At 39.9% G+C, this 20,554-nt stretch overlaps 1 protein-coding gene across 1 annotated transcript in view; it reads left to right on the forward strand.

Moving 5' to 3' along the window:
* The window catches only part of SHLD1 (shieldin complex subunit 1), a 66,023-nt gene extending 58,909 nt beyond the window's left edge, over positions 1-7,114 (forward strand). Inside the window, 1 exon segment of the mRNA XM_070933054.1 lies at positions 6,285-7,114. Coding sequence (XP_070789155.1) covers positions 6,285-6,778 — 494 coding nt within the window. The 3' untranslated portion in view covers positions 6,779-7,114.
* The last annotated feature ends 13,440 nt before the right edge of the window (positions 7,115-20,554 follow it).

Consider the following 20,554-nt stretch of genomic DNA (forward strand, 5'->3'; position numbering starts at 1 on the left):
TGAATGTTAATCACAATGCTATCAGTCTGCTGAGCCACCAGGCCCTTGATTAAATAGTGTGTGATACATCTTTTTCTTACTGCACCATGTATCAGGAAAATATGGCTGAAAATAATTGAGGGTTGTGGTGGTGAAGAGAGAGAGAGATTCAATTTGGTCTTTTCTTTCAGCTTTTATATGTTGATTTATGACTATTAGTCATCTTGGCTATATGATATTTGCTATAATGTCAGAAGCTTCTGAATATCTGTTGCTGGGAAACACGAACAGGAGAAGTTATACAATTGTGTCATGCTGTAGCCTTTTCAGAGTCGAGGGTGCTGGACCAACGAGGTCTTTGCTATGATTAATCTCATTCTTCTTTTATGTCCTCTTATTATGTACTTCTTCATCTTGAAGTTTACAGAGGTGTGCCCATAAACATAGCCTCCACCTCCAAAGATATAGGCTCTCTTTTATTACGGTCCAGCCTTCCTAAAGAGTGGCAAAGTGCACATGCAGGAGATGAAAGCCTGCAATTAATAGGAGAAAGTTCAAAGCATGAAGAGGTCCATGCTATGATGTCCTTTTAATAGCCACATTGTAAGTTGACTCAGCTCCCAGACTGTTTGTTATTTAATAGCTGTGTCTAAGCCACAGGGCTTCCTTTGAACAGGCTTTCAAGTTTATATGAAATGCTGGCCTACTTGTCACGTTCCAATAAATTATACAAGATTTGTCTTGAAAAACAGCTGCAAGATGGCTCTGCAAAAAGCAGCCACAATTCTCACGAGCTTTACCCAGCTTCGCCTACGACTCACACAGAACCATCTCCTCTCCTCTCCCTCACTGTCCAGAAAACTGAAAAGATTGGAAAACACTGTTTTAGGATACCATTTTTATGAGGATTTCGAAGAAAAATTCATTTGATCTACTTCAAATTGAGATTTGCTTTCTCTTCCCAATTATGAATGGTGTCTTTACAAAAACCCTTAAGTTCATTAGAAAGAACAAGTGGTATGGTGATTACTTCATTTTGCTTTGAATTTAAAGTACTGTATAATACTATCACTTATAACTCTTCTCTGTACACTTGAAATGGAAAGCTTGCAGGATTTGGAACCTCACTTTTATTAATGGAGCCACAGGATGTTCTGAGGGCTTGACTTGACGTGGAAGAACCAAAGTACCACAGTGGGAAAGATGAAGGTGACTATAGAAGAGCTGGTGTTTTTGTTTTTTTAGGACTGAGAGCAGTGTTTCTTGTGTTTTAAAACTAATTGCAGCTGGTTTCAGGCCATATGCTAGTTTTTTTTAGTGTGTTTCCTAGTTCAAAAAGCTCACACTATTTCCAATTTTCAGGCATCCATAATTAGAAGAGGCTCTGGAGGCTGCAAAAATGAGGTTTGGTGGACATTTATGGCATGAAAACTTCTCTTATAGCTAAAAAGCTGACTTGAGGGCTGTTAAAGAGCGGATAACTATTTAGCAACGTCTGATACTTGCAATTACTTATTAGACCTGGGAGATGGATTGTAAACACCTGAAAAGCAATCTTTATAGTCTAGAAAAATACTCAACAGTCATATCTTAGGGTCATGGTCAATAATAAATAGTATCTTTTCCTCCTTAATTGCTATTTTAAATTGCTCTTGCTGATATGTTTAAGATGAGACTGGAGTCAGTTCCCTACTTCTACTTTTTATTTGTTGCAGACTTGTATGCGCTTGTCTGTGGTAATAGGAATTTCTACATTTTTATTTATTTTTGTTAAAAGAAAATGTGACGTGGCTCAGACTGAAAATACTACCACAAGAAATAAGGAAAAGATCAAGCAGAGGAGACAATTGGAGAACTTTTTCAAAACCAGTCTGATCTGGTTTTGAAATCTGACAAGTGAGGGAAGATACAGTATCACAAGGACTTTCTGTGATTCTCACAATTTGTTAGACAACTTAGTGCAAAATGCCATTTTAGGACTTTTTATCCAGAGGTGGGCTTCAAAAGTTTTAGCAAGGGGTTCTCTGCCCGGTTGCTGGGTGGGCGTGGCCATGGTGGATGTGACTTAGTCGGCCTCCTGCACCACAGCGGGGGGGGGGTGCGGTTTTGCCCTCCCCGGGCTCCAGAGTCTTTTCTTGAGCCTCCGGGAGGGTGAAAACGGCTTCCCTAGGCTCTGGAGGCCCTCTGGAGCCTGGAAACGCGCCCATTTTCCTGGCTTCCAAACTTCTGGTAGGCCCATTTTTTGCCCTCCCCAAGCCTCCAGACGCGCCTTGCACTTACTACATCCAAAATGGGCCACGTGGGGACTCCTGGGAGGGGAAGGGTGGGCAGGGCCAGCCCGGAGTGGGATTTGGGGGTTCTCTGAACTGCACAGAATCTTAGCTAGAGGTTCTCCCGAACCCCTGCGAACCCCCAGCAGCCCACCCCTGTTTTTATACTTTTATTCAAACAACCAGGCCTAAAATCAAGCACATGACTTACTTTTGCTCTTCTCGGTAATCTTTCAAGATTTGCCTAGGAACCAACATGCTTTAAGCAGTGTAAATACTGCCAGATCCAATTCAAGCTTATCAGCCCCCATTGTTCTTTATTAAAATCACAAATTTTCAACAGCCAGAACTGTCTAGGTCCATCTTAATTGTTGGGTATTTTCTTTCCCTTAGTTCCCCTTCTCTCATTCCTCCAATATGTAGGACTCCATCATTAATGCCAACCCAGCATTTCCAGCCACTTCATCCATCTTCAGTGGGAACACTTCTTGTGAGAAATAATTCTCAGATTCTCCTCAGAAGTAAGTCACTGTATCAGTGAGATGGGTGGCATAGAAATTTAATAAATAAATAAAAACTAGCTCACAGCATTTTTTGGGGCATCTGCAGGGACACTGAACAGCAAGGAGCAAACCATAGCTAAATGTAGACTGTTACATACAGGAAGTACTCAACTTACAACAGTTCATTTAGTGACTGTTCAAAGTTATAACAGCACTGAAAGAAGCAACTTATGACCATTTTTCACATGACTGTTGCACCATCCCTGTGATCATACGATCAAAATTCAGATACTTGGCAACTGACTCATATTTATGACAGTTGCATTGTCCTGGGGTCATGTGATCACCTTTTGCGACCTTCTGACTAGTAAAGTCAATGGGGAAGTCAGATTTACTTAATACTAACTTGTTACTAACATGTTACTAACTTAAGAATTGTGGTAATTCAATTAATAACTGTGGTGAGAAAAGTTGAAAAATGGGACAAAATTCATTTAACAAATGTTAGCAACAGACATTTTGAGCCCAATTGTGGTCCTTAAGTCAAGGACTACTTGTATAGGATCTGTCTTTGTTCCAGATCCTTAAACCTTGCATAAAATTCCACTTCGATTTTCTGCATCGCTTCCAGTCCTACTCCAGCCAACATATTGATACATACATAAGACAATTTGAGAAGATTGGATTTTCCACATCCTTGCCAGTTCTTGTTTTCCAAAATAAGTACTCTTTTCTCTTGAGCTTTCAGCATATTTGTGAATCTGAATTCCTTTGTTTCATACTTATCAGTTATGAATCTGTACCACCAAAGATTATAAAGCACAACAAAAAAGCTATTACAAGTTATCTTTTCTTGTTCACCTCTGACCAGCTTAATAGGCTCTTCTAAACTTTTAACTACCGTATTTTTCGGCGTATAAGACGCACCAGAGTATAAGACCCATCTTAGATTTTGGGGAGGAAAATAAGAAAAAAGCTGATTGGCAGGTGGATCGGCCTCCTGGAATACCCCCAATCAACTGTTCCCAGAGGTGAATTTTAGCAACAGGTTCCTTGGTTGTGAGCTCTGTGCCTTGCTTTTTTTTTTTGCTTTTTTTTCTGCCTCTGAAAGTTCCGAAATAGAGCTTCAGAAAAAAAGCCTCTGAAGCTCTGTTTGGGGGCTTCTTTTCTGAAGCTCTATTTGGGGGCTTTTTTTCCTGAAGCTTCGTTTCTGATGCTTTTTTCAGCCTCTGAAACCTCCGTTTGAGAAGCTGGGTGGGGCTACATTCGGAGTATAAGAGGCACCTAGATTTTCACCCTCTTTTTGGGGGGGAAAAGGTACATCTACTCCGAAAAATATGGTATGTGTACACTTTGTGCTCTGATACATTTTTCAGTATATATCAGACTAGTATTTCTTAACCTTGGCACTATAAGATAGGTAGTTAAAGAATTCTAGTACTTGAAGTCCACCCATCTTAAAATTATTAAGTTTGAGGAACACCAGTATTTTGATACAGGGTTTATTTTGCTGAAATTATTATACCCATTGTGCACATTTTTCTTATTTATGTATTTTTTTAATTTAGTTAGTAGGTCTTTAGAGTGTTGAGTGCCTATCCCATCCCATCCCACTTGCTCTCTGGATTATATTGGCCTACATTGTACTATCTACAGAAGAAAGATGGGGAAGGAGAGCTGGGCTAATCTTTCATACTGTGGAACTTTAAAGCTGTCGGTCTCACTGCTCCCTAACAAACATCTGTAAAAGGGGGGAGGGGGAAATCAATAGAAAATATTTATTAGCCAAATTGAAGATGTACAGATGTAGAACAAAAGCATCTTCATCGGGCAAGACGATTAAAAGCCAGAAGGAGAAGAAGAAGAAGAAAAAATGTTAGAGCCATGTCTGTACCATATTCATTTCTTGGATGGGAGAAGAGAGAGGCTCCAGACATGTAAATCACTTTAAAACTTAGGTTAATTAAGCAGCAGGAAAGTAATTGGCAGAGAAAGAAACAGAGGGTATATTGGCAATGCGCCATTTACTGGATTGGTGCTAGGATGGCTGTTCTTTATACTGGCATCCATATTTCCTTTCTGTAAGAAAAATAGCAATGGAGAGATAGGTGCAATTTTGAAAAACACAACAAAGCCATAGGGTAATTGTTAAATAACAGTTTTCCCTTTTTAGTGCATTAATTAACATTTCAGTTTTTTATAGGCAGTTCACTTATTTGTGGAGAAAATTAGACATAAAGTAGCTAAATGTAACATATAATTTGAATGCTGTTGCTGCATATAAACCAACATAATTGGTTTAGTGGAGGTGCTAGTTTACTAATAGTGCAGTCAACCTGAACGTGGTCATTATGTCTGCAATCAAATAGCTTACCAATGGTTCTTTTCTTTACAAAGTGTATAATTTTATAAAACATAAAAAAGTTCTAACTACTGGCAGTGCTCCTACATTACACTGTTATTGAGTTTTATTAAGTGAATCATCTGCATTTTGAGAGGGGAAAAATGACTATTTCTAAGCCTTTTATTTCCCCAGGGAAGCTCGTAACTTTTCAGCTACAGCGTTCAAGTAATAAAAGGACTCCTAGCAAATCCAGAGTAAAATTTCATTTTGCAGTGGATGATTTGTTTGGTGGCAGAAAAGCGTTTAAGCCAGATGTGCATGCATGACCCTCACAGAGAAAGAGTGTCTCTAAATATTGTTGAGAGCCTAGAAGGAGTGTTGATCCCTGGTGGCATAATAAACATTGGTCATAATCTAGGCTCGCATATGAAATTTGTACTTATTTTTTTATATCCCACCTTTATTATTTTTACTAATAACTCAAGGTGGCGAACATGTCCAACACACCTTCCTCCTCCTATTTTTCTCACAACCACAACCTTGTGAAGTGGGTTGGGTTGAGAAAGAGAACAACTGGCCCAAGGTCACCCAACTGGCTTTCATGGCTAAAGTGGGACTTGAACTCACAATCTCCCACCTTCTGGCCTGGTGCCTTAGCCATTAGACTAAACTGGCTCTCAATTAATAAATTACATGGGCATTTGGTCTCTCTTGTTGCCTGCAAGACAAATGTAAAATGCTATGTGCTAACCCTAACCTTTCAATGCAGTGTGTTTTATCTATGTCTTATGTGACTTCATAAACATCAGTAATGGAGGGTGAAGCTGGAGATAACACCATTCCTCAGGAAACACAATGGCCCTTAAGAATGATGTGGCACCCATTGCCATCTCTGTGCTTCTCCTTCCTTCAAAGTAGACTGGTTGGGTACCTTCATGTGGACTGTTTTCTGGGTCTGTGAAGCAGCATTTTTTTTCACATGAAGTATATGAATTCTCTCTTGCCCACTGAGTGCCTAGCTTGTTCCCACTTGGTCCAAAGGGAATTTTAAACTGGAGTTCTACTTCAAAAATTGTCATTATCCGGCTGGTCATGGGTTAGAATATGGGCCATGCACAAGCATAACATGCTAGTTATTGGATCGCATTCCCTGACCAGCTTTTTCTATTTGATTTTTCTTATTTCCAGGTTATTTCCTGACAGAACCCAGCAATCAGTTTCTTCCAGGGCCGGATGCCAAAGCCAACATCACTCTGTGGCCTTACCTTTATGAGAGGAGAGAGTCTGTCAGCTGCGAGAACACAGAACAACGGAGTGAAATTGAGGCTCCTGAGCAAAGGGGAGAAGGGGAATCCATCCTTAGAAAATCTCTGGACACATTCTACAGGACTTTGTGCCAGAAGAAGCCATCTGGAGGGAGTCCAAGATATGAATCAACTTCACAGTGTCTGTCCCTTAAGACTGCAGATCTTGCAGGCAAAGAGGGAATGAAATTTATAGTGAAGAATCTCCAAATCGCTCAAATGGTTTTGAACAGAGAGGAGAATAAAATCTTTCCTCAGTCTCCCTGCAGCCACTTCTGCCTTTTGACTCCCGTCAGTGCCGATGCTAATTCAGAGAAAGAAAAAGCAATCCCTGGACTCTCGGATGATGTCTTTCGATTTATCTTAAAACAGAATTGATGCTGAAATGATGCTGAGCCTGAGCGTATTTCTCAAACCTAAGAATTGATAAGATTTCTTTAGCTAGGGAATGAATTGTTAATAACAACTTGATAGAACCAAGAATATAAAGAAGGTGCATGATTGAACTGCAAAATGCCATAAAGCAATTGCTTTTAATTATTCCTCATGTCAGTGATTGGAGAGTACATTTTCTGTGTGCAAAAAAAGCTCGAGACTCAGACTTGATTAGGTCCAATATTAATAATTCCCTTTCTTCTAAGAATAGAACTGGATTTGAAAATGTTTTGTTTGAAAACTAATAGGCTTTCAGGTTAAAATATAAACCTAGAAATAATTGCTTCTACTTCTAAATGAATTCATGAGAGGAGATAAGCTTTGCAAAGAATAATGTTGTCCTAATGGAGAAACCAGCAATATACTGTATAGCCTATTGATTCAGTTCCTTATGATCCTAAATGTATTCCTTCATATATTATCCTATGTTGCTTGGGAATAATAGGAGTCGAAATTCACATCTACAAGGTGACAGGTTGCTCTCCTTGTGCTAATAGATTAATCTGCTAACCTCCCCATCTTGGAACACTTCATCTTTTGTAATTTTATAATATTGTTTTATATACAGTATATATTTAAAATTTTCAATCTTAAATTATTCTGTTTTTAATGCTTAACTTTATTGATTAAATTGTACACTGCCTAGAGCTCCTCTCTAAGGGAGATGGGCAGTTAAGAAGCTAATTCATATTTTGGAATGTATGCATAGAAAGAGGTTTCTCTTCTCCCCCTGAGAGAATAATTGATCTTGCTAATTTAAAATTTGCTGCTTGAATATTGAATTCTGTGTTTCAGGCATGCATCAGGTAACATGATATAAATGGAAAGTATTACACTCCCTTTTCTTTTTCATACCTTGCAGACAGTGTAAATATACTGATGAACCACACGATGTAAGATCCAAGGAATGGCCCATGGAAGGCTGCTTCTATGTATTTTTATGTATAAGATCTTGTTGAATCCGATGCATTCAAGAACCTCTCATTAAAAGGAACCTGAAAGCTTAGACAATCACCTTTTCCACTGATACAGTTCCACGAATGGCCTACACTAGGCTTTTGGCCCTTTCTTCTTCAACAACTTTGCTGATAAAATTAGCTCTAAATTAGAACCTATGACAAGTTTAAAATGGATATAGAAAAATTATTTCTATAGTTACGTTTCAGATAATATGCAGAACAGGAAATGTAAAATTGCTTCTTATACAAAACAGAACTACAAAATTGCTTCATATATATATATATATATATATATATATATATATATATATATATATATATATATATATATATAAATTTGACTTATATGCCGCCCTTCTCTGGAGACTCAGGGCGGCTTACAATGTGCTCAGCAATAGCCTTCATCCTTTTGTATATTTATACAAAGTCAGCTTATTGCCCCCACAACTGGGTCCTCAATTTACCTACCTTAGAAAGGATGGAAGGCTGAGTCAACCTTGAGCCTTGGCGAGATTCAAACCTGCAGTAATTGCAGGCAGCTGGTTTTAATAACCAGCTTAATAACAGGGTGCCTTAGACCACTGTACTACCAACGCTGCTTATATTAAGAGTCCATAATATTATGCTGGAGCTGATGCAGTTTGTCCTTTTGGTCTCAAACAGAGGACCAATGTAGTGTTTGTATCTAAAGGGAAAATTGCATTTTCCATTCAGGAATGTACTGCATAAACTTATTTATTACACTAGTAATAACTGAGCCAATCATTGGAAATCATGAGACTTCTCTCAGTGGTTTATACTTGAAAATATTGGATAGTATCCTGACAAAACAATATATGCAACAACATAAGCAAAAGTGAAGTCCATCCATTGGGATTCTTTTGAAAAAAACCTAATTTCCTTTTTAAAAATTACATAACAAACCAATGCATTATATTTTTATTAGTTATTCAAATATCTTTCTAGAGATCTAATAAAAAATAGGAACCTCACATAGAGTTTTATGAAGGTAAAATCTGTGATGATATAAACCGGTGGTTCTTTTCCTTTATAGACAAAACTTAAATTACAAAATGTGTGAGTTGATTTGGATTCTGCTAAAGTTCTAAGGCAGGGATGTCAAACTCAAGGCCCGCAGGCTGGATCTGGCTGGCAAGGTGCTTAAATCCAGCCCACAGGGCCAGCTTGGAAATATCAAAAAACTGGCCCACGGTGCCTCTACTGGACAAAATGGGCCGCATGCACACACTCCTGGCCTGTTTTTGGCTGGCAGAGTGCTGCTGGAGTGGGGAGGCCAAAAACAGGCCTCATGGGGACCTCGGGAGATCTCCATGTGGCCCACTTTTAGTTGGCAGAGTGCTGCTGGAGGTTGGGGAGGATGAAAAGGGGCTGCACAGGGGCCTCGGGAGGCTCCCCATTCCCCATTTTGGCTGGTAAAGTGCTGCAGGAGGCTGTTCAGCCCTCCCACACCCCATTTTGGCCAGCAGGGTGTTGCAGGAGGCATCCGTCCCATCTCACCCTTCTCCCTGTTCCTCCCCCCCGCCCCAGCCCGCAGAAGAGAACTACAATGCTGATCCGGCCCTCAAAGAAATCCAGTTTGATACCCCTGTTCTAAGGTATTCTGTCCCTTAAATTCTTCTTCTATCAAATTAACCCTAATCTAGTGGCAGGGCTTCCTTCGTGCACTCATATTAAACTGCAGTTTGAGGAGGGATTTATTTACTCATCATGGTTCCGTCCCTGATTAGATATTCCTGGAGTCACTTTTAAAGTTTAGAAAACAAGCACACCTCTTGGAAATTTTATACCTATGAATCATCCCTGTAAAAATGTGTTCCTTTTGTTGTCAGTGACAAAGCAAAAAGCACTGTCTTAAACTAGAGGAACACAACAAAACCAAATTAAAATTCTTGCAGTGCAATCTTAGACTTGTTTATTTGGGGGTTAGCACACTGTATTTTAGGTGCATTGTGGATTTTACAACTCATTCACCAGGAAGACCCATCTTCAGAATTTTTCCTCAATTGACCAACGTGACTTGAAATATTCAACCTGTCCATCTGTCCACATTTCATCTTTCTGAATTAAATGGGACATAGCTTTCTCCAACGGGGGGTAAGTGTACAGCTCGTCAAATTGCAGCTCACCAAATCCCCAATTAATGGTTGTGGAAGGCTGTTTTAAAGCGTCTAAAATCTAGATTGTCCTCTGACTCTCTTCCACTCAAATATCCAAAAAATGCTGCCAAAAAATATTGGTACCCATCCACTTTCCCCCCCAAGACCCCAATTTGCTGGGAAATCAGTTGAAACTGATACAATTAAATAGCCAGTATTCTTTATAGTCCATAGATCAGATACTTTGCTTTTGGGGTATGTAAAGTAATAAATGAAATTGGCATGGATATAATAATTATTGGTACCCTTAACCTAATATTTCATAGCATACACTTTTGAAGCAATAATTGTAACCAAGTGCTTTCTGTAGCTCTGAATTTCTATACCTCTCAACTGGCAATTTTTTCCTTTTTCAACAAGCCTATCCAATTTTATTGGGTTGGATGGGTTCCTTCTCCCAAGTTTCAGCTCTTCCCATAAACGTTCTATTGGGACTCATAGCAGGCCCCTTCAGAACAGTCCAATGTTTGCTCTTCAACCATTTTTGGTCATTTAGATGTATGTTTTGGGATATTAGCCAGCTGGACTCGTTATCTGCAACTGAGACAGAGCATCTGCTATCATTGTGCCCTGAATAGATTTAAGGCACCCTGTCTTTCTCTCCCATTCAGCCTTATTTGGAGCTATAGAAAACACTTGAAGCAAAGTGTCTGCTCTATGGACTAGGGATTAAAGAATGGAGGATACTATATGTAACAATTTCAATTTATTTCACCCAAATTGGAATTCTTTGGAGAAAAAGTGGGAGGGGGGAACCAATACTTTTGGCTGTGTTCATAGAAGATTTCCAATACTACAGAAAGAATGTAGTTTTATGTCTTTATTTCAACTATTTATATGGCTGCCCATCTCAAGGCAGGGATTCTGTGTGGGAAAAAGAGGTAAAAATAAAGCAAACGAGGGACTGCGGTGTCTATTCTTCTTGCCAGTGTGTGTTCTGATGAAAAGGACCGTCATTCCCCTTTCTATTTATGCTTTCACAGTTTTCAGCATTTTATAACGCACGAACATGCTGCAGCATATGGTTTCTGAAGGGCGCATAGAACCTTGCAGATTTTGTAAATGCATCCCTTTTGTTAAGTGTGACACCTTTTGTTGGCTACATTAAAAATAGACCTTTCATTAGAGCGTAATAGAGTTGCTATTTTCATAATTGGTTTGTGTGTTCATTGATGGTAGACACCAAACATTGACAAAAATGATTGGTTCTGAACGTCTCTGGGGCTTCTCAGTCATCCAGATCATGGTTGTCCCAAAGGTGCTTTTTTCTTTTTTAAAGGTAACTGGTCTTTCTGGCTTTTCTTTAAGATATTTCACTTCTCATCCAAGAAGCTTCTTCAGTTCTAACTAATTGGTGGGGAATGGAGGGGATTTATACCCTCTGCAGACAGCCAGTTGTTAAAACTCTGAGCATCCTTGAACAATCTAGGGCCGTGATGGTGAACCTATGGTACCGGTGCCACAGGTGGCACACGGAGCCATATTGGTGGGCATGCGAGTGTTGCTGTAGCTCAGCTCCAGCGCGCATGCGTGTACCGGCCAACTGATTTTCAGGCCTTCTGGTCCCACCGGAAGTCGGGAAACTGGCTGTTTCCGGCCTCCAGAAGGCCTCTGAGGGGGGGGAAGGCTGTTTTTTGCCCTCCCCAGGCTCCTAGAAAGCCTCTGGAGCCTGGGGAGGAGGAAAAACAGGCCTACTGGGCCTGCCGTGCCATCGCATGCCAAAAGCAGAGGGGAGTGTGGGGGGGTCACGTGCGCATGCGCGGGAGGGGGGTGCATTGAATTATGGATGTGGGCACAAGCACCCGTGACCCCTCACGCTCCCCCCGCTTTTGGCATGCGATGGCAAAAAAGTTAACCATCACTGATCTAGGGGCTAATCTATGTCCTTAGAGTTCCTGAATCAGAATGCAAACAAGTGTGGAATGTCTTGGGACTGCTGAAAGGGCTGCATTGTAAACAGGAGGTAAATGGTGTTTTACCCCTCCCCCCTCTGTTGAGAGTGGGCTGTTCAATTTTAACATAGATAACCTCTTTGACTCCTCTTTCAAACCAGTAGTCCTCTCTGTTCAGGATGCAAACCTTGCTGTCTTCAGAAGAGTGGCCCTTTTCTTTCAGGTGCACATGGAGTGCTGAATTTTGACTGCTGAATCATTGCCTACCAATCAATTAGAATTGAAGGAACTTCTTGGATGAGAAGCGAAATGTTGTGAAAGAAAAAACCCAAAAAAGTCCAGCTGGAAAAAAAACACCTTTGGGACAAAAGCCCATTTTTGGGGAAAGCACTTTTGGGACAACCATGATCTAGATGATTGAGAATCTAAGTTGGGATTTTTAATATGAAAAAAGGAGAGAATAATTATTGGGGGATATCACATGTTATTAATTGAATTTAAATTCAGCTACATGAAATAATTTTAATCCTGCTCTGTCTTTGCTCAGCCTTCTACTTTGGGACAGCACAACCCCAAATGTCCCAATCAGAAAAGGACTGAGCACTGTGACTGGAATGACTATTGATATGTCCCAAAGATGCTTTTTCAAAAGGCAACTAGACTTTCTTTTTTTCCTTCTAAAGAAAGCCCAATTGCCTTTTGAAAAAGAACATTTGGGACAACCATGACTTGGATGACTAAGAATCTCCATAGACCAGGGGGCTCCAACCCCCAGTCTGTGTACCTGCACGAGTCCTCGGCATGCTAGAAACCGGGCCACATAAACAAGCAAAGCCCCATCCATGGGATGCACACAAAACCACACCCCCTCCGGTCCGTAGAAAAATCTCTCTTCACAAAACCACTCCCTGGTGCCCAAAAGGTTGAGGACCACTGTCATAGATGACTATTGATCTGCTCAGCAGACACAATCTACTATTAAGTTTTCCTCTGAGCTGTGATCTATCATGCTTGGCTGCTATCCAGCTGCCCTCCCTGGGCCTGCCTCCTCCTCCTTGGTTTTTTTTTTAAACAGAAGCAATGGCTGTATAATACCAAGGGGATTAAGGAGAGTGGCTCTATGTTCTTTTGTAGAAAGCCTTCTAGCTTTCATTTGTGTTAACCAGAAAAATCAATGTGGTGAATAGCCTTCTGCTAAACGCAAGAGCTCTTGGTAAAAGATGCTGCCAGGTATGCTAAGAAATATTGGGTTAATCATTTTAATGTTTATTTACTCAGCTACGAACAGCAGGAATCACTGGGCTTGTTTTAAACATAAAGGTAGATTTACAGTTCTGAAATTAGTCTCTGGGATCCTAAGTCACCGGTGTAATAAATCAGCCACTTGGCTGCTGGAGACAAAAAAGTGGAACGTTTTTAATACGTACCTTAAGGGTGAGGAAAAAAAGGCTTAACAAATACCTAACATATCAACAAAAAGATGCCATCCTATTTAACCTGCTGGATATAACATAGCCATCTGACTATGCCCAAGATCTGGTTTCTGGTAAGATTGCCAAGGCCTTTCATTATAAACCAGCCAGCTGAAATGCTGTTGGCCTGGGTCTTATCCAATGGTGGAATTCAAATTTTTTTACTACCGGTTCTGTGGGCGTGGCTTGGTAGGTGTGGTGTGGCTTGGTGGGCATGGCAGGGGAAGGATACAGCAAAATCCCCATTCCCTTCCCACTCCTGGAGGAAGGATATTGCAAAAACTCCATTCCCACCCCACTCTGGGGCCAGCCAGAGGTGGTATTTGCCGGTTCTCTGAACTACTCAAAATTTCCACTACCGGTTCTCCAGAACCTGTCAGAACCTGCTGAATTTCACCCCTGGTCTTATTCCTAGGAAACTCTGCATAACTACTGGATGAGAGTTGCATGGAACCTGATGCCAGTTTGGCAGGTGATGGTAAATTGATATTTAGTACGATGCAACTCTTATTTAATGGTCATGCAGTGGTTTCCTGTGGATAAGACCTGCACCAACAGCATTTCAGCTGGCCAATTTAAAATGAAGAGGCCTTGGGAATCTTACCAGAAACCACATCTTGGGTATAGACAGATGGCTGAGTTACGGTCCTACCATCTAGTAAGTAAGTTGGCATCTTTTTGTTGGTTTTTGTTGGTATGGTAGTTTTTGGAATGTCATGATCCAAAATGTCTCATGGCAATTAACAACAGAATGAAAACATCCAAAATAAGTTACAAACATTAAAACCCACTTCAGTAAAAGATACAAGAATCGTAACAATGCTAAACTATAGTTTGTCAACTGCAAAGTATAATTCTCCAGTGGTCCAAGGGAGACAATCCAAATATCTCACTAGAGGGTTGCCCATCTCTTTTCAGTTCAAACATAATATTTCCTAGTAAAGCTTTTGGCCCTTTATTGAGCTTCTGTTTTTTTTTTTTTCTTCAGCAATACCATCCCAATTGGTGAAATGTGCTTTGCTTTAGATCATGGGTATTCAACCTGGGCCACACTGAGTGAAGAGGAATTATCTCGGACTGCATGTAACACAGAGAATATAGTTAATGTATACAAATCACATAATAATGTTAAAAGTTTGCAATCTTGTGGGGCCGCATTACTAGCTGTCCAGAGCTAAATGCAGCTTGTGGGCCATGGGTTAGACCAGGGGTCAGCAACCGGCGGCTCTGGAGCCGCATGTTGCTCTTTCATCCCTCGACATCCCAACTGTCGCCAGTTGGCTCCACAATTGATAGGGCTTTCAGTTAGGACAGGTAGAGGAAAAAGGATGCCTCACTAGGAGGAGACTCTATGGTGGGGGAACCGGACTTCTGGTTGGCAGAGGAAAAAGGATGCCACGCTAGGAGAAGACTCTATGGTGGGGGAACCAGACTTCCGGTCAGTTCCAGAATTGAATGGGAGGCTTCCGGTTAGGACCTTTGTGGCTCTTTGAGTGTTTAAGGTTGCCAACCCCTGGGTTAGACACACCTGCTTTAGATGATCTCTGATTAAGCTGAAATGGTGATTTATTGTCCTGTTTAAACTCACCTGCCTGTTCACTTTGAATGGCAAATTATGATAAATTTTTATCTGCTTTGAAAAACAGATAAGCTGATCTGTCATTTTGTCAATTGCAAATGAGAAAAATTAGCATTGATTGATTCCAGAAGTGACAATTCCAGATGTGAGGCAGGCATTTTGTATCAGATCAGGCTGTTGACAAACTATAATAAAACTAAATTAGTTTTTTTAAAGCATGGCAAGAACAGCCACTTTTAGAACTCATTATGTGATATTGCACAGGAACAGTGAATTATTTCACATTTCTATGTGTGAGGTTTTTGTTTTTGGTGGGTTTTTTTTTTTTTTTTGGAGTCTCACATAAGCTTAATTACAAGAGAGATGTTACAGTCATTCCCTGAAGCAAAACAAACTCAACTGAGGACTGTAATGAAAATACATGAGAAATAGCAATTTGTCCCTCAGAGACACACGCTGAGAATGGAATACAAAAATATTATTCTTAGTTCAATATTAGGTTGTACAAGAGATAGTTGCTATGGATAAATTATAAAATATCTCCCAGCTTAATATTCTGACAACTTTCTCTTCTACCTGAGTGTGTTCAGAGATAATATACAAACACAAAGAGCTAATTAAACCATTAGCTCTGTGCATTAAAGTGAGTTTATCCATTTATTTAATTTACATCTTGTCCTTTTGCAAAATGGAGCTCCAGTTAATGATATCATACCATCAGTTTATGTGTTCGGCATACTCTGTATGTTTGTATGTAAAATGTTTGCTATGTTTATATGTTTTGCTGTATCCAAAGATGTTTACTGACAAAATCACAGAGATACACACAGACATACAGACACACACACACACACCCCTTCCCAAAATAAACAAAGATTGACAGTTCATCAAGGAAGCCTGGGTTTTGCTGAAGATAAAAGGCAGCTTCTACCAGGGAAAAAAAACAATGTTTGAGAACCGAGCTACCTGCTCAACCATGAAGCTCACTAAGAGGTTTAAAATAGTCATAACAGGTAGTCCTCAACTTACAACTATTTTGTTTAGGAGCCATTCAAAGTTACAATGGCAGGGGGAAAAAGTGACTTATGACTGGTCCTTATACTTATACCATGGCAGCATCCTCACAGTCACTTGATCAAAAGTTGAGTGCTTGGCAGCTCGCATGTATTTATGATAGTAGCAGCATCATGTGATTGACAATTGTGACCTTCTAAAAAGCAAAGTCAATGGGGAAAGCCAGATTTGTTTACTGACTACGTGACTTATTTAAGAATTTTCAGTGATTTGCTTTGTTGTTGTTGTTGTTGTTAGTTGCGAAGTCATGTCCAACCCATCACGACCCCATGGACAATGTTCCTCCAGGCCTTCCTGTCCTCTACCATCCTCTGGAGTCCATTTAAGCTCAGTGACTCCATTCAGCCACCTCGTTCTGTCGCCCCGTTCTTCTTTTGACCTCAATTCCCAGCCTTAGGCTCTTCTCCAGGGAGTCCTTCCTTCTCATTAGGTGGCCAAAATATTTGAGTTTCATTTTCAGGATCTGGCCTTCTAAAGAGCAGTCAGGGTTGATCTCCTTTAGGACTAGAAAGTTGTCTGTGACAGATAGGAAACTGAATATAAAATTAAAATGTGCAAATGCTAGTACAGGTACTCCTTGATTGATTTACAACCACAATTGAGCCAAAAATTTCTGCTGTTAAACGAGACAGTTATTCAGTGAATTTTACCCCATATTGCAACCTTTCTTACCACAGTTGTCAAGTGAATCACAGCAGTAGTTAAGTTAATCACATCGTTGTTCAGTGAATCTGCCTTCCCCATTGACTTTGCTTGTCAGAAGTTTGCAAAAGGTGATCACATGACCCCAAGACACTGCAACCGTCATAAGTTACACACCAGTTGCCAAGCCATCCAAATTTTGATCCCGTGACCATGGGGAAGCTGCAACAGCTGTAAGTGTAAAAAACGGTCATAGGTCACTTTTCTCAATGCCTTGTAACTTTGACAGATCATTAAATGAACTGTTATAAATTGAGGACTACCTGTATAAAGAGAATAAGTAACATGCAATTATTTGCAAATAATGAATGTTAGAAAAAGGAAAAATAGCTGTGTAAAACACGGCCCTTCTATCTACTTTTTAATATGAAAACTGAATGTGTTAAGAAAAACGGAGGAAATTAAATACAGGTGGAATGGTTAAATTAAGTGTAAAACAAGAACAGATAAGTCCAGACTGAATGAGTAATAGATGAACATGGGCTGAATACAAAAATGAATGACCAGTGGGGAAAGAAAAATATTGAAATGATTCTGTAGGAAGTTAACACCCACCCACCCTCCTAGCAGAACGAAATATTCTAGGAAATATTAAAGAGGCAGAATATTATATTTCCCTGGATGAGAAAAAGAGAAACATGTTTTTAAAGTCAAAGCAACTTTCTGCAGCTTCCTGCCCTCCCCCCTTCGGCTCCAGGGTGATGGGATTAAGACATGGCCCTTACGACATGATAGGATTAGCCCTCTACCCATCTCACCACATGACACCTGGGAAGATTACATCACCCAGAAAGGTTCAACCAAGCCTGAGTCACAGCCTACAAAGTTAGCTAAGACCCCCACCCCCTGGGAGTTTGACAGCCAATGGGATAGATTTCTTGTACAGGAACAGGAAACTAAGGCAGGGCCCAAGAGAGTGTATAAATATATTCCTCTCTCCACTCCATGTGCCTTTTTGCCCAGGACCTCAAACCATGTGGTCCTGTCCACCATTAAAAACCATCTTTCCGATTCACCATGTTTCCAGTGTCTTTCTCCCCACTTAGAACTGAACCTAGATGGACATTTCTTCCAACAGTTCAGCCAAAGAAAACAAATAGAACTTCAAAAGAAATACACAAAGACAGAGGGAAACAATTGAGAGGAAGGGAAAGAAGGAGAAAAGTCATGGTTGGATAGAACTGAGATCCTCAGAGAGAATTGGGATGTTTAAAGAACAGACAGCACTGCATGAATCGATAATGAATACATAAATGCTGTAATGGTTTGCAAGATAGGAAGATATAGGGGGCTGTAGTGAAATGTGTAAGGTATAAATCAGATTTAGATTTCCTTTCTTTGCTCTTATCTTCTACCTTTTCCTTACTTAATATTTCTAATATTTGTGTAACATTATTTATCCTTAAAAGAAAGGAAATATTGTAATGGGTATGTATATATGCATATATTTTTATGGGAAAGTATTGGATGATTCCATAGGCTGTGACATATGATTTGGCTTAAATGATACTCCTCTTCAGTTATATTATTAGAATTAATTTATTATTATTATTATTATTATTATTATTATTATTATTATTATTATTATTATTATTATTATTATTCAGCACTTTAAAGTGTATGATAGATTCTCTTTGTATGTCTGTGTGTCAACATATAATGTCTATTGTAATATACTTAAAGGGAATCATTGAGGGAATGCCGTTGCAAGTATCCAAGGAACCACAAGCATTCCTGTTATATGATCATCCACAAATCTATGTTTACTAGTCAAATAAAAGTAAAAAGCAACATTACATTTATATCCCAACAGTGGTCCCCCCCCCAAAGAGGCAACTGGATTTTCTGGGTTTCACTTCTCATCCAAAAAGCTTCTTCAGAGCTTCTTGGATAAGAAGCGAAACATCTGCGAAGAAAAAACCAGTTGCATCTGGGAAAAAAAAGCACCTTTGGGGCAATCATGACCTGGATGAACTGAGAACCTCCCTAGTCATTACACTTATATCCATCCCTGTTACGGAAGTCACATTTCCCCCTTCCTGGCAGCCATTTTCACGATTCCACATTATTGACTCTCTTTAAGGCTTTTAGGACCAACTGGAGGACTTCTGGCTTAGATGTAATCTAAAGTCCCTGAAATGGATATAAACTGGAAAGTCTGGAGCTTTGTGTTCCTACTGGAGGAATTCTCTGCTGATTCCCTTCTCCTTGACTCTTGAGCTGGCTGCTTTATAAAGTCCAGGAAGAGGGATGCTAGTTTGAAAGTTCCGTCACAGTAGACCAAACAGACTGCTTGATTGTTGTTGATGTTTTTAATTGCATTTCCCCCCCTTTAACCTGTGTGTGAAATGGGAAAAACTGTGGCTGTTGTTGTAGAAGGTCACATAGCAGTTTGGAATACGATTGTGATTGTCCATCCATGTCAGCATTTCTGAGCTGGCAGAAGTGAATATGGTCCTGGAGAGAGATATAAAAGTGACTGAAGACTGTTGAGGCTTATTGTATCACTCCCACCCAATTTTAGGGATTAAACCTCTGGCTTTTAAGAAGAAACTGGACAGCCACTTGTCTGGAATCATATAGGGTCTCCTGCTTGAAAGGAAGTTGGATTAGAAGTCTTCCAAGGTCCCTTCCAATGCTGTTATTCTGTTAAAGGAAGGTTTTTTTATTAAAGGAAAAAGCCTGAAAACATGACATAAGTAATAGTGACTTGAAGAAAGGCCTGCGAAAAGATTGGGATGAATCATTAATCCCACTGGAATCTAATTAACTGAAGGATTTCAATTAACTCTAACTATTACCCTGTTTAGAAAAATGAATATTTTAATGATAGTTGCACATTACTTAGCTGTGTTTCATCTGTGCAGATAAATTCATGTACTAAAGAATACTGCATGAAAATAATTAGTACACAACAGAGATATTCTCACAACTACTTCACTTGCGCTAATGAAGGAAGAACTATAAACCTGTTTCACGGAGCAATTTATCAATTGCTAAATCCAGAAGCAAAAATGAAAATATTCAATTTCTCTTACTGTTTTCAGTTCTCCCACTATCCAATAGGGAAGCTAACAGATGGTGACCACATAATGTTGTGCTTAACCACAGTGCAGGATTTGCTTAACGATGGGAAACGAGAAGTGCTGGAACTGCCATTACTAAAAGGCACAATTGTGTATCATCACACTTTATGACCATGTCTCCTAATGACATAAATCCTGGACCCAATTGCCTTAGTTGACCAAGGGCTACCTGTATTGACATTCTGTAAACAGGTGGTTCATTGTGGGTCTTCTCTTTTGGCCCCTTTTGTGTGCTGTGCTTCTGAATCATGTTTATGAGTCCTGAAATGGTTGCAAAATTAGGGACTGCAGTAGCAAAGTGATTTCTGGAAGAGTCCCTGAGCCTCTGAAGTGCTTGAACATGGGCACCATGCAAGTTGTATGGCTAGCAGCACAGGCTGTGGATTTAGCCATACAACTTGCACGGAGTGTCTGCATAACTGTGAGGTCAAAGGCTGTGTGGCTGCATGAGAGATTTCTGGCACAGTCCTGGACTTGTTGTCACTATCAGTGTTTCCAGGGTTGTTGTCTCCTCATCTGCTTTCATGCGGTTTTTTCCCTTTCCATGTTCAACCTGTTCTGGAAGCAATGGCTCTTCTTCTACCGTAGCCATATCTTATCCTTAGCCATAGCTTAAGATGATTTCAGAATTGCTCTGTCTATGCAGAAAAAGAAGTTTTGTTTATTTGTTAAATTCCACTGTTCTTTTGGGGGCTCAAGAAGGAATTTGTGTCATTTTCTTTCCCCATTTACTTCAAAACAAAAATCCAGTGAAATAGGTTGGATGCAGAGAGAGAGA

The sequence above is a fragment of the Pituophis catenifer genome, unplaced genomic scaffold (assembly GCF_029215685.1).
Source record: "Pituophis catenifer annectens isolate HBS135680 unplaced genomic scaffold, rPitCat1.0.hap2 SCAF_1, whole genome shotgun sequence".
NCBI classification, from domain to species: domain Eukaryota; kingdom Metazoa; phylum Chordata; class Lepidosauria; order Squamata; family Colubridae; genus Pituophis; species Pituophis catenifer.